The 15516-nt window shown below is 39.6% G+C and overlaps 1 protein-coding gene across 1 annotated transcript in view; it reads right to left on the bottom strand.

Annotated features, from left to right (window-relative positions):
* RYR3 (ryanodine receptor 3) overlaps positions 1-15516 on the bottom strand; it is a 509318-nt gene that overhangs the window by 203822 nt on the left and 289980 nt on the right. The window contains 4 exon segments of the mRNA XM_054565625.1: positions 3259-3319; positions 3322-3369; positions 3372-3392; positions 3395-3451. Of these exon segments, the coding sequence (XP_054421600.1) occupies positions 3259-3319; positions 3322-3369; positions 3372-3392; positions 3395-3451 (187 nt within the window).

Raw genomic sequence — 15516 nt, 5'->3', positions numbered from 1 at the left:
TGCCAGGAGAAGATTTTTTTAAAAAATCCCCCCTCCCCCAAAATATCACACACTTAAAAGTCCTATCTCATAGCTCTGAGGAGATTAGATGGATGAGTTAATGATTAAAAATCATTATCCAACATGCAAGATTGGATGTACTATTATTCTCCAAACACAGAATACTTGGGAAAGTCCATCAGCCAGCAAACGGGAAAAGACCTCTCAGGAGAGGTCTGACGTCGCTCAGATGAGAAGTAAAACCCAGCGAGTGTGGAATACAGTGAGAACAAAGAAAGGAAGGGCACTGATGCTGGGGGACCAAGGCCATTAATTACCCAGGCAAATGCGGTCCTGGGAATGGACTGCTCTCAGTGAGCAGTTTCTCCAGAAGAAGGCACAGAGTCAATAGGTAGATGGCCCAAAAGCTGTTATGTTTTTTAAGATTTCTATTCATTCCCTTTATTCTTGGGGAATGGAGTGGTGAAGACATACAGTGGGGCTTACACTGGTTGCCCCCCGACTGCCAAAGGGTCTTTGTCCAGTCAGCTGTCTCTGTGCTTAGAGTGCCTGTGTCTGCTAAAGTGCTCCTGTTTTCTGCATGCTCCTAATGGATACCAGTCAGGAATGATATGTTACACCACACTGATAAAGGAGAATCGGGATGAAGTTCTCATGGAAGTGTCATCTGCACAGCAAAACGCAGGTTTTCAGAATATAGCCCCTGGGGCTAATGTACAGTTAATTCTCTGGCTAGAATCTGTGATGACTAGATTTACAAACCTAGTAAAGTTTTACTATAGTGGTTCTTCATTTTTTACAAGAATCACCAGTAATGGCAATGTTTAATTTCAATATATTATATCCATCTATATGAATATGCTTATAAATATGCACATGTGGGTTTGTGGGTACTTATTTGTATCTGTGTCACTAAGTATGTTTGCAAACGTACATTACTGCATACTGTGCATGTTTGTGTACCTGTGTCAAATTCTACTTGAATGTCATTTCCAAAAAATAATTCTTTATTCCTAAATAGTTTATTTAATTGAAACAGAACAGAATGCTTATCCTATATGAAGGTGTCCAACATTTTGGTATCTCCCGGCCACTCTGGAAGAAGAAGAATTGTCCTGGGCCACACATTACATACATTGTTACACGTAATCGCACACACACAAATCTCATAATGTTTTCAGTAAATGTATGATTTTGTGTTGGGCTGCATTCAGAGCCATCCTGGGCTGCATGTAGCCCACGGGCCGTAGGTTGGACATCCCTGTGTAGAAACTACGTGGACATGCCTTGGTTCATCGGTCTATGTGAGGTGCTGAGGCCTGTCACAGTGGTATCGCTGTGGAAATCCCATCACTTGGGTGCGTGGAGCCCTGGAACACTTTTTTGTGGTCCCAGCTCCAAGCTCTGCTCTCCTCCTCTCATGGCCCTTTACAATAGTTTCCCTGAAAATCACAGTGATCCTAACTCCACTGACTCTAGTTCCCACTGATTCCACTGTGATCTCCTTAACAGGCAGGGAACAGGGACGGCTAAGAGAATTTGGGGGAAGAAGAATAGGATAACGGGATCTTGCCTCACAGATGTTAAAATATATTGTCATACTAAGGTAATTAATACAGCATCCAAATGGAACAAGGAAAGGGGCAGAGCAATGAACACAATAATTAGCGATAGTATGTAGAAAATCAGCATGCATAGCACAAGTCCAATTTAATGTAAAAATATTGATATGGATAAATTAAAAGGTAATATGATTATTTCTAAGTGGTGCAATGATAGGTTCTTGCTATTTTCTTTGACTAAGATTATTTTTGTAAAGGGGAAAAACCAAAAAACAATCGAAAAAATTATATTTCCAAAAGTAAATTACAAACTGGGAAAAATATTTGAAAACTACAATAGTTTAACATCCTAAATAGAGGAAAAAATTGCCAAAAAATTAATTCCATAAAGGTAGAGAACACAAAATTAACGAAGACATTGGGTTAAAATAATACACAAAAGCAGTAAGCATAAAAAAAGCCCAGCCACATTGGTAATCAAATAGAAAATTAAGACTTCAAGATACAATTTTCTTAAATTAGCAAAGATGAAAATAACCAATAGCAGGAAAAGTTCATGAGGAGCCAATCAGCTAGGTCTGCTTGTACGTTGCTAAAAATGATACCACAGACCCAAACCCTTCATCTGAAGTTTTTGGAGTTGTGCTTCAGAGTTTGGAATTCTTTAGGTTTATAAAAGAAAGAAGGTACATGTAATATATATTTTTAAAAAACTCTCCAGCCATATGGAAGGTAATCAAACATTAATATTTCTACAGTTAAACATGTAAATATTCATAATACATGGAATAAATGAAAACTAAAAACAGCCACATTGCTGCTGATGACAGTTTTGCCACAAAATAAGTTCAGGTCAGATTTTGTGGTGAAATTAATCACAAAAAAATTTATTTCTCAGAGCCTTTTAGATTTTAAAATTATTGATAATGAATTCTGAACTATTCAAACAATCTTTTAAACAATCTATTTGGTCATGTAATTTATACATTTGAACTTCAAAAAGTTTATACCTTTTGACCAACTTCTATGAGGAACTTAAATAGAAATGCAGACAAAGTTATGCTCAAGGATGTTCATAATAATTTATAGCGAAATGGGATCAGCATGAGTCTAACAACAAAGTAATGGCTATATTATGGGAGAGCCAAATAAAAGGATATTATATGGCCCTATAAATCGCTTGGAGGTGGACACCTGATGACTCAGGAGAAGGCTCATTGCTTATTCCTGAGTGAAAAATAATCAAGACATAAAACTTCACACTTAATGGGATGTCAATTAAAAATATATACTTATGTTTGTAGAATAAAAGATGTGAAGAAAATATACCAAAATATTAATACAGATTATAGTAAATGATGGGGTCATGGGTGTATTTATTGTCTTATTTATAATGGTATCTTTCCATTTTTTATAATGAGCAGGTGATAGTTTTTATAATTACTAAAGTAATTTTTTACACAGAATTTATCTTATTCATCTTACTATTTATTTGAGGACCTTATATAACCCCTGACAGGAAGCATGTGTTCAATGAGTATGTATGGCATGAATGGCTTTGCATTGCCCTTCCCCTCTTGGTGGGGGGGTTTGGCTTTTGGGCCAAAACGCTGAAGATTACCATGCTCCCCAGCTCACAGGAGTGGTGGGAGGTGGGGTAACAGCTACTCTTCATGAGATCATGGCCATAACTTACTTGACACCTGCTGAAAAGCTCACCACAGGGAAGAAGAGCCCATCTGCGTTGAAATTCTCAAACATCCCCTGCACAGGCTGCCCATTGATGCGGAAAGAGATGCTGGGCACTCCGAGGTCCAGGCAACAGCTCACAACGTCATCCGATTTCAGGAGGTGCTGGTTGATGGAGGCCACGGCTCTGGGGATGCGGCCTGGTGAGCGAAGAACAGGAAAAAGGCATGTGGGACTCCAGAAGAGAAGCCCACACGCCACCAGTGGGAAGTGAGACGTATGAGGGCACAGAGGCCTGGGCATGCTATTACATTTGAAATGCAACCTTGCTTTCCGAAACAGTGTGAGGTGAGCAATGAGAAATGATCTCCTAAGCTGGTGAGTGGGCGGCGTGCAATGGCATGAGCCTCAGAGGATACTCTCAAGCTTCCAGGGATGAGAACAAACACAAATTCAACCTGCTCAATGTGTGCTCAGATTTTGGCCTGATGTCTAAATAATGGACAAACTACCTCTGCTGGATGAGGGTCTTTGGGTCTTTGTGTGAGTTGTACGTGTGTGTGTATGTGTTCATAAGTGCCCTTGCTCTCTTCTTATGGGTTGGCCAAAATTCATTTGTTTTTTCCTTAAGATGGCTCCAGTACTGCTTAGTTGTCTTTAACTTCACTTGAAACCATTTGGTTAGATTGTATTGTGACAGCTGTCATATCAGTATGCATTAAAAAAAAAATCAAAATTGGTGAATTTTTGTGTAGCCAATTTAATATTGATGATGGAAGAAAATAGGCAACATTTTTGGCATATTATGCTTTATTATGTCAATAAAGATAAAAATACAACTGAAATGCAAAGATTTGTGTAGTGAATGGAGGAGGTGCTGTGACTGATTGAATATGTTAAAAGTGGTTTGCGGTTCCATGCTGGAGATTTCTCTCTGGACAATGCTCCATAGTTGGGGGTAGACCAGTTGAAGTTGATAGCAATCAAATCAAGACATTAATTGAGAACAATCAACGTTACACACGTGGGAGATAGTCAACATATTCAATATCTAAATCAATAAAGTTATTGGTGAAAATGAAAAATATGTCCTATTTTATGGAAAAAAAATAAATGAACTTTTTGGCCAACCCAATATTTTCTAAACAATGTTCTGGCAAGCATATCCACTGTAAGCCTAGTCACTAAATTTCCTGAAGTAACAAAAACAAAAATAATTTTGTTGTGGGTTGCAATATGTCAGGCACTCTTCTAATCACTCTACATAAAATAATTTATTCAAAACTCACAGCAACCTCATGACGTTATTATTTTCATTTGACAGATGAGGAAAATTGAGTCCACAAAGAAAAGTGACTTGCCCAAGGTCACAGAGTTAGTAAGGGGCAGAAGGAAGACTCAAGCCTGGGGGAGTCTTATTCTAGATGTGCCCCTTGCCTGCTACACACCACTGCCTCGAGTGGTATAGAGCACATCGGTCATTCATTTAATCAAAAGCAGAGAAATAATAGTAGTACAGCATCATGTGGGCATCACTGTACCCATTTTACAGATGTCAAAGCTGAGCCTGAAGGAAAATCACTGGTCCAGATCCATGTAACAGATGAAGAACTGGGATTTGAAGTCATTTCTCTGTAACTTCAAGACCTCTCCCCACCCTCGGCCCCGTGTTACCTTATTACAGAGTAATTGGAAGGATAAACACCTTAAGTGTGGGTGTAGGACTCTTCCAAATTGTTAGGAGCCTTGAAAGCCTTCACAGAGGTAGATATGGCCACTTTAGCACTGGATGTAGGAGTTGTCAAAGTCAGTAACAGCAAGGTCATCTAGCTATCACACTGTGCATCAGAATTTGCTTTTTTGTTTTAAAGAATTTTTCTACCTCAGATAGGCAGAGGAACATTGTCGCTTCTACTCTGTATTGGTGACTTCGTTTGTTGTTGTCACCTCTCACTTCTCTGCCACACCACCCTATCCTGAAGTTCTAAAAGTAAATGATCATAGCCACTCCTCCATCCCCCAATAGGTTTACGGTTCTATTGGGAAGATTGCAATGAAGGGGCAGAAATTACTTATTAAAATGAGGTTTCAGGAAGAAAAGTTTATGAAATGTATGTTATTTTTTATTACAGCAGTAATACATGTTCACTATAAATGTTCTTTATATATATAGAAAAGTATAAAAAAGAAAAAATGTAACAATAAAAAATGCTTCTATTCTTTCAAATACATACTTTCATCCAAACTGAAATATTGTAGGTTTGACAATTTGTTTATACCACTTATGAGGTTACGAACATTTTATTTATAATAAAACACTTATTAGAAACTGAGTTTTAATGATTTTATACTATGCCATGAAAAGGCACATTTAAAAAATCCCCTTATGATGTGTATGTAAGTTGTTTATAAATTTTATACATGTATCTACGCTATGTAATATTTCTATTCTCAGCTTAGAACTATTTAAACTTTTGATTATTTAATGTTTTATTATGATTACTGTTTATTAGTGGTTACTGCTATTCTAGTCTAAACTAAATGGTGGATTTTAAAATAGTAAAACTACTATATCCTCATTAATAAAAAAAAAATTAGGTGCCCCCTTCTGGTTATTTTAGATGACTGGCAAAACCATGTTGTATATGCTCCAACCTTCCACAAACCGGAATCTGGCCAGATACTGTGCCTGGGACTGAGGATCATAGACAGAAGACCCAGTTCCTGCCCTTAGGAAGCCCACAGTCTAGGAGGAGAGCGGACCCAAATAACTAAAATCAGAAATGAAAAAGAGATTACAACTGATACCCCAGAAATAAAAAGGATTGTAAGAAATTACTATGAACAACTATATGCCAAGAAATTTGAAAACTTGGGTGAAATAGACAAATTTCTAGAAACATATGATGCTCCAAAACTGAATCAAGAAGAAGTAGAAAACCTGAAGAGACCGATAACAGTGAAATTGAAGTACTAATAAGAAAACTCCTGGCTCGCAAATACCCTGGACCGGGTAGTTTCACAGGAGAATTTTACAAAACATTTCAGGAAGAGCTAACCCTTGTCCTTCTCAGACAAGTCCAAAAAAACACAAGAAGAGGGAAGACTCGCAAGATCTTCTTATAAGGACAGCATCATCCTAATACCAATACCAGATAAAGACATAATAAAGAAATAAAACTACAGGCCAATATCGTTGATGAACACAGATGCTAAAATCCTCAAAAAAAATTGGCAAACTATATCCAGCAATACATTAAGAAGATCATCCACCATGATCAAGTGGGATTCATCTCAGGGATGCAAGGATGGTATAATATTTGAAATCAATAAACGTAATACATCACATAAGCAAAAGGAAAGACAAAAGCCACATGATCATATCAACAGATGCAGAAAAAGCATTTGATAAGGTACAGTACCCATTTATGATAAAGACACTCAGCAAAGTGGGAATAGAGGGTGCATACCTCAACATAATAAAGGCCGTATATGAAAAACCTACAGCCAACCTCATACTCAATACGGAAAAACTAAAAGCTTTCCCCCTAAGGTCAGATATAAAACAAGGGTATTCCCTTTCACCACTTCTATTCAACAGAGTATTGGATGTTCTAGCCACTGCAATCAGACAAGAAAAAATTAAAAGTTATCCAAATTGGAAAAAAGGAAGCAAAACTGTCATTGTTTGCAGATGGCATGATAGTATACAGGGAAAATGCTATAGACTCCACCAAAAAACTGCTCAACCTAATAGGTAAATTCGGCAAAACAGCAGGATACAAAGTCAATATTCAGAAATTGAAGGCATTTGTGTACACCAACAATGAAATATCAGAAACAGAAATTAGTAAAAAAAAAATCCCATTTGTTATAGCAACAAGAAAACTAAAGTAGCTAGGAATAAACTTAACCACAGAGGTAAAAGACCTGTACTCAGAACACTACAGAACACTGAAGAAAGAAGCTAAGGAAGGCACAAATAAATAGAAGCATATACTATGTTCATGGATTGGAAGAATTAACATCATCGAAATGTCCATACTACTCAAAGCAATTTATAGATTCACACAATCTCTATTAAAATACCAGTGACATATTTCACAGATATAGAACAAATATTTCAAAACTATATATGGAAACATAAATGACCTCGAATGGCCTCAGCAATTTTGAGATTAAAACAAATTCAAAATACTAACACCTGATATCAAACTATATTACAAGGCCACTGTAATCAAAACAGTCTGGTAGTGGTATAAGAACAGACACACAGGTCAATGGACCAGAATAGAAAGCCTAGAAATAAATCCATGTCCTATGGTCAATTAATATTCAACAAAGAGGGCAGAAGCATAAAATGGAGTAAAAATAGCCTCTTCAACAAATGCTGTGGGGGGATCTGGAAAGTTATATGCAAAAAAAATGAAACTAGACCACCAACTTACACCATATACCAAAATAAACTCAAGATTGATAAAAGACTTAAATATAAGTTGTGACACCGTAAAAGTACAAGAGGAGAACATAGGTAGGAAAATTTCAGATATTCCAAGCAGCAATATTTTCACTGATATGTCTCTTAGAGCAAGGGATATAAAGGAAAGAACAAACAAAAGAGACTTCATCAAAATAAGAAGCTTCTGCACAGCTAAAGAAAACATTAGCAAAATGAAAAGGGAACCAACCATATGGGAAAATATATTTGCCAATGATACCTCGGACAGGGGTTTGATCTCCAAAATATATTAAGAACTCACATGACTCCACTCCAGAGGATAAACAATCCAATTAAAAAATGGGCAAAGTAGCTGAACAGACACTTCTCCAAGAAGGACATACAGATGGCCCATAGGCATATGAAAGGATGCTCAGTATCAGTAGCCATCAGAGACATGCAAATTAAAACCACAGTGAGATACCACTTCGCACTGGTCAGAATGGCCATCATAAACAAATTGACAAACAACAAATGATGGTGAGGTTGTGGAGAAAAGGGAACCCTAGTACACTGTTGGTGGGAATGCAGACTGGTACAGCCACTGTGGAAAACAGTATGGAATTTCCTCGAAACACTAAAAATGGACCTGGAAATTTCACTGCTGGGATTATAACCTAAAAATCCTGAAACACCAATTCAAGAGAACCTATGCACCCCAATGTTCAAAGCAGTGTTATTTACAATAGCCAAGTGCTGGGAACAGACTAAGTGCCCATCAGTAAATGAGTGGATCAAAAAACCATGGTACATTTATACAATGGAATATTACTTAGCAGAAATAAAGAAGGAAGTCCTACCCTTCATGACAGCATGGATGGAACTGGAGAGTATTATGCTAAGTGAAATAAGCCAGGCAGGGAAAGACAAATACCACATAATCTCACCTATAAGTAGAATCTAACCAACAAAACAAATGAATGAATGAAACAGAACCAAATACATGGAAATAAAGAACAAGCTGACAGTGATCAGATGGGAGGGGGGAGGAGGTAACAGGGGAAAGAAGGAGAAGGGTCAAATCAAGGAACATGTATAAAGGACCCACGGACAAAAACAACAGGAGGAAGGATTGAATGTGGGAGGTGGGGGGTGGGTTGGGCAGGGAAGAGTAATAGGGGAAAAATGGGGACAACTGTAATTGAATAAAAAATGTAAAAAAGAGAAAATACTATAGCAGGTACAAATATAATAAAGTACTATTAATTAAAAAAATAAAGAATTACAATTCATTGTCAGTACTGGAATAAAGAAGGTGACTTCTAGAGGTAGAGGATATGAAATTGATCCAAAGAATGAAAGGTTCAATAGATAAATGAGAAAGAAGAGATTATTCCAGGCAGAATGAATGGCTTGTGTAAATGGAGTGCATGGCATGTAGTCAGTTCTCACTTAACATGGTTGACAGGTTCTTGGAAACTGAGACTTTAAGTGAAATCACAAATAAAGAAAACAATTTTACCTAACAGGCATGTCTACACTGTCCCAGTCTGATCGAGTGTGTGAGTGGCCTCAGATGGAAAGGTGTTCTGTCCAGGGTGGGCACCACCTGTGTCCTGCGCTGCCAGGCCACCTGTAACCCTGAACTGGAATGGATGCATTGGAAAATCATGATCTTGCATTTATTAATCTTTCTTATGTGTGTCAATGGCTCACATTTATCTCAATGTTTGTTATTTTAGAAGTGTTTATTTAGAAGTTTGGTAATGTTTTTGTGACCAGAAATATGCTATGGATACAACTCTTGTTTCTATCAACCAGCCTATGGTGAAAATTGATCTAATTTGTCTAGCGAACCTTTCATTCTTCAAGTCAGCTTGTCTGCTGCTCCAAGCCAAGTTGATATCCTCTACCTCTAGAAGTCATCTTTATCCCAGTCTTTGGGATTTGGAAGGAAACTGGAATACATGGAGAAAACCCACACAGAGATGGGGAGAACATGCAAACTCCACATAGACAGTGACCCCAGCCGAGAGTGATTTTCTTCTTCATTAACATTATAAAAATACTGGAGGATTGGCTGTGTGTGCAGAGTGGCTCAAGTTTGGGGAGGCTGGGATCTGGGCAATACTGGGGGCCTGATGAGGGTATGTGGTAGGGATAAAGGTGGACTGGAACCTAGAACGTGGACTCCCTGCCCCACACCAGCTCATAACAAATTCAGTGCATGTTGGTCAATGAGCCTGGATGGCCTCAGACTCTGTTTCTGTAACTTTATAACTCATTTCTTCACTAAGAATAAGGAGCAAGTCCCTCAGTGTGGGCCCTAGGGTCAACATTATTTAAACCAGAACAAATCTAAGCCAAACTGGAAGAGTGTGTAGGTTTGACCACTTTCCTACATCTCTGTTTGAGAAGAATGAGTACTCCTAGTGTTTTTTATGGAAGTTGGATCTCCCAGGTCCCAGAATCTTTTCTTCCCTATCATATTCAAGCCTGCCATGAAGGGAATCTGTGATATTAAAACTCAGCAAACCTTGCTATATTATCTCATTCTTAAGATTCCTTATTTTCTCATTAAAAACTAATGTTTCTGCTTCAATTGTTTCTTTTTCAATCAGTTTAGCTTCTGGGAAATATTACTGCAGTCATGTGAACAAAGTCCAAGAGATTTCTGTGAATTTGGGAAAAGCAAAAACTAATAGAAACACAAGGCTGGACAACTATCTTTAAAAGTATGCAGGTCCTTACAGGATAAAAATACAAATTAGAAGGACGTTTACCTTTCTGAGATCATATCAACTAGGACAAACTTGTTGAATTGTGACTCCAGGGTCCCCTCCTCCCACACTCTCAAAATCCACCGTTGTTTTCTATGCCCCTCTGAGCTGTGGCCAGTGAAGATCAAGAGTAGCTTTCATGGGGGATGCTCTTCATCTAAGCCGTGCTTTGATGCCACCCGAGGCCAAGCTCCGAGCTTTATTTAGCTTTCAGTACACCACAGTTGCTGGTGCCTTTCTGAGGAGCAATGGCTGGGAGCATCTCCCCTGCCTGGCTTACTTTCTCGGTCTAAAACCACCAACCAGATGAGCGACCACGTCCTTGTGAAAATGACATTGCCTTTCACCTCCTTTATTCTAAGAGACTGGGTGCCAAGGAGGAGTTGCCGTTGGAACATGTGCTAAGATCACCTATAGGCAAACTGAAATCATTGTCTGAGCCTATTTATAAAACATATACAATAGAGAATACAGAGTTGGAACCAATGTTATCTAGAAACTAAAGGGAGACTCTTGCTGATCACTGGACTGAAAGCATACACTTGATAAGTACCTAGAGTAATGTAATGGGACGTCTATTTGAATAAAATGTTGATTTAATATAATATTCATGTTATAAAAGGTCATCTGATAAAGTATACCTAGTTTTAAAATGTGAGTAGCATGAAGATTTTGAAACTAGAAAACGATGGAATTGTGAGACTGTTTCTATACACTGTTTCATAAATCTGTTCTCATCTAGAGGCAGCAACTGCTACCCCTGTGAGGGCTTTCAGGGCTCCAGATGATTTGGAAGGGTCCTGCACCCTACATTTAAACAAAGCATGTATACTTCCGCCCGCTCTGTGATGGGGTGGCATGGGGTGGGGGAGGGGCGTGGTCTTGGAGGCACAGAGGGCTGAGTCTGAATTTAAATTTCCAGTCTTTACCTGCTACATGAACTTGGACCTGTGATTTTACTCCCCCCGCCCCCCCAAAAGAGCTTCTATATCTGTAAAATGGGTACAGTGATGCCCACATGATGCTGTCAAGAACTGTTTATAAGGTACTATTATTATTCCTCTGCTTTTGATGAAATGAATGACCGATGAGCGCTATGCCACTCAAGAGGCAGTCGCGTGCAGCAGGCCAGGGGTGCGTCTAGGACTAGACTCCCCTGGGCTGGAGTCTTCGTTCTGCTACTTATTAACTGTGTGCCCCTGGGCAAGTCACTTTTCTTTGTGGACTCAATTTTCCTCATCTGTCAGATGAAAATAATAATATCATGAGGTTCTTGTGAGTTCTGAATAAATTATTCCATGTAGAGTGATTAGAAGAGTGCCTGATGTATGGTAACCCACAACCAATGCTATTATTATTGTTGTTATTGTTCCCAAAACTTTAATTACTAGGCTAACAGTGGATGAGCTTGACAGAAATTGTAGGAATATTATGTCTGTTGTAACATCAAGAAGAAATAACAATATGGAGAATAGTAGCACTGAGGGATTAGTGCAGAAAGTGATTTGAAAAATCACTGTACTGAGTTACTGAAATCATTAAGTCTCTTTATAGAATAACAGTGTTCAAAAATAGTCACTTTCAAATATGTTTAATGTACTTAACCCCTTACAGAATGGACAGAAAATGCTGCAGCAAGAAAAAAACTAAGTTTTTGCAGAGAGTGTTTCTAAGTTGCCTCAACTGGTTTCCCAGATATTAGGAACTCTGAGTAACTCTAGAGACCACCCACTGAGACAGGTCCGGAGGTCCCCAGGCCTCTGCTGGTCTGAAGGAACCACTGACCGATTGGCTCAGGCCCATCTAAAAGTCCCCAGAGTGTCAGAAAGGCCATTCCTAAACTAGCATTTTAAGAAAAGAGAGAAAGCCACTTTATCATCAGCTGCATATCTTCAAATTAACCCAAGGATATATTATTGTGGGATTTAGTCTATTCTGATGAGAAATGTAGTCAACTGGAAACACTGATGCTCAGCATTTCTATCGCCCCAGGCACCACAGAGCTTGGCATTATGACATAAACACGAATACTTGTGCATTTGGAAAGAGAGAAGATCCAAATATGTAAAAGTGCTGGTGTTCTATGGACCTTGGGTCCTCTCCACAGAGCACTGGGGCCGGAAAGGTCTGAGCCACAGTGGGATGTGTTTTGACACACAAACAAGAACCCTGGGATTCATCTCTGTAGGGAGACAGGGCAAGACCCTCTTATATAAATTTGACGGTCGAGACAAATTATCTTGATGAGTCAGAAATCATACTAAATCAGGAGGCACAATTTTATTCCATTCATTCATTTGCTGTTACCACTTATCTCTTGGGAAGGTAAATTCCTCTGCACCTTCCAATTTTGCCAGGAAAAAGTTGTTAAAAGGGAAGAGCGGGTATCATTTCTCCCTGTGAAACTGCTCTCTAGCCAGTAACATACTCTAGGCTGCTCTGAGCCCAATTTACCTCCAAATGCAGATCGGAAAGGCTATGTGAAGGCCATACCAGGAGAGGGAAAGTGATGCCATGACCACGGAAGAGCCATTCCTCCCAAAGGAAAACCACAGTGGCTGACTCAGGACACCCTAGAGAGGGTTGGGCAGGGTTGAGAAGGGAGATAGTTTGTACAGCCCATGCTTGAAAGTGAATCCACAGGCTTCTGTGGTGAAATAGACCTATTAAGGCTGCCCTCCTGCTACAGAGGGAAAAAGCTCACCGATACTCCCAGGATGTCACTTTGAAACTTCCTGTCCCATTCAGCATGAGACGTGGGTTCTTTATCCCCTTAGGAAGGGGCTACTCTTATGGTCTTGAGCAAGGTTCCCAGAACCCTGGACTTGGTCTTTATGAGTACAGTGGACTTCACAGACAATGTGGGAAAGAAACATCATATTTACTGGGTATCTAGTATGTATCAAAAACTTCATGTGTCTTGTCACATTTAAATTCTGTAAGAGCCATACAGCACATCTTCATTTTATCTGAGGAAGTCAAGTCTCTGAGAGGTTAAGTAATTTGCCCAATGTCAAACAACAACAAAATAACCCAGTCAGTGGAGGTGCTGGGATTTAAACCAGGCATAAGTCCAAAGCCACGCTGTTCCTTCTTGACTCTTCACAATGACAAAGCATTGGCGGCATTGCACTTCACTTCAATGACTGCAACATCTTGGCTGTGCTTTAATAAGCACATGTAAGACCAGTCCAAGGCAGTGGCTTAACTTATGTGCACATGCAAGTTTAAAGTTAATGAACCTGGGCATCTGTATCTCAAGGAAAAGGAGAAAAATGGTCACAACCAGTTTCCAATATCTCTCCCTAGCCACCCTCCGTTCCTTCCTATAAGTTGGAGTGTCATTTCCATTTTATTTCTTCATCAGACAATTAATTACCCTTTCATCAGATAGTCTGAAATTCACTGCTGTCCTGGTGGGAGTCATGAACAGAAACCTTACTTCATCAGCTGGAGCACATGCTGACATATTTACCTGCAGTGCCTTCTATGAGATACATGTGCCCTGTGCTGGTTGGAGAACGCAGAATAATGCCCAGACCCAAGGAAACTTTGTATTTCAGTGAGCATGAAAATTATAAATCTTATGGCCCCTGGTTTCCCTATATCTCCTCAGGCACTGGAGGTGGAGGGGCGAAGTCTCCTAAATGTACCTCTATTATTAAGTGTGGGAAATGCTCAGAGAGCCATAATCAGCTTCTGAAAAGTGGAGTCCCAAGCCTCCTCCCCCATCTCTAGTGGTAAGAGGCACCACTAGTGATAACCGGCGTGGGCACATGCACCTTCCTGGTCTTCAGAGGAAGCAGGACAAGAGGCATGAGGGGAGCACTGTCCACTCCTGGAGTGACACACACTTAGGTGGATGTTCCGGTCCTCGGGGCACAGACAGCAGCCCTCTCTGGACATGCAGTGAGTGAGTTCTCTGCCTCCTGACTGACTGATGTATTCATTCTGCAAACGAAAGGATATACTAGTGTCCCATGCAGTGCTGCAAAGTCTGAAAAAGACTGAACAATTTTTTCCTTAGAGAATGGTTATTTTCCCTTTGAAATATGGGTCCAATTTTCTTCATCCAAGGGCATAGGTGTGTTTTCGTATTTCCTTAACCTATCCTCATGCAGAGTTCTCTTCAGGTGTAGACTGGGATCCAGGAAATACTGTTGAACTGTGGTCATGAGATGGTGACAGATGAGCAGCCATCAGCAAGCAGTGGGATAATTATCTTCTCAATTCCATCCTCTTCATTCCCTTACAGATTCAGTTCTACCAAACTCAGGAGCTGTAGATGAGCACGGTCACGAGGACTTTCTTCTCAAATTGTCTCTCCAGAGACAATTTTCTGAGAACCTTGTGACAGCTGATGATAACCTAAGCTAAATTCTACTACTATACAGTCACACATTTGCTGGCTCCATGCTGGGCTCTGAGAACCATGAAGGGAAGACCCCCCCCCCCCCCCCCCGCCATGAAGACAGAACTACGGAAGGTTAAATTGGGAGGATAAGCAAACAAGACAAGACTTTCACTCACTCTAACTCACCATCCTGCTATTTTGCATCTACTTTTGTCTGTACCATGCTGTGCCTCAGACACACAAAACATGGACAGAGAAAAGGCTTCCTCTTTCTTTCCACAAATAACCTAGGACAAATAAGCACACAAATAAGTTTACACTGTTCCTAAAAGTTTAAAAATGCTTAAAATGAATTTAAAACAGCACGCACAGGCACAAACCACAATGGCTAATTGAAAATGAAGACCAATGTCAAGGAGCATTTCATCAGGACCTGAGCGAATGGTTCCAGCCTGAACATCAAGGGAAGAAGGAAGCATGATGGGTTCTCAGGCATGAAAGAAAGTGGGCAGGTTTGTGTTTGGAGACAAACTTTTCCCTCCTACTGGATTTAAGGTAGAATGTGTGTCATGATTCCTTATATAAGAGGCACACAGCACAATGCTTATGTAAGGGATTTGTATGAGGGACACAATTGCAGTTTTGCAGAAGATACAGATAAGACACACGGTGGACAATAGACAGCAGAGGTAG

The sequence above is a fragment of the Pteronotus mesoamericanus genome, unplaced genomic scaffold, assembly GCF_021234165.1.
Source record: "Pteronotus mesoamericanus isolate MK-2021 breed Mesoamerican mustached bat unplaced genomic scaffold, CSHL_Meso_final contig_164, whole genome shotgun sequence".
In the NCBI taxonomy this organism is placed as follows: Eukaryota; Metazoa; Chordata; class Mammalia; order Chiroptera; family Mormoopidae; genus Pteronotus; species Pteronotus mesoamericanus.
This window is presented reverse-complemented; position numbering and strand designations above follow the sequence as displayed.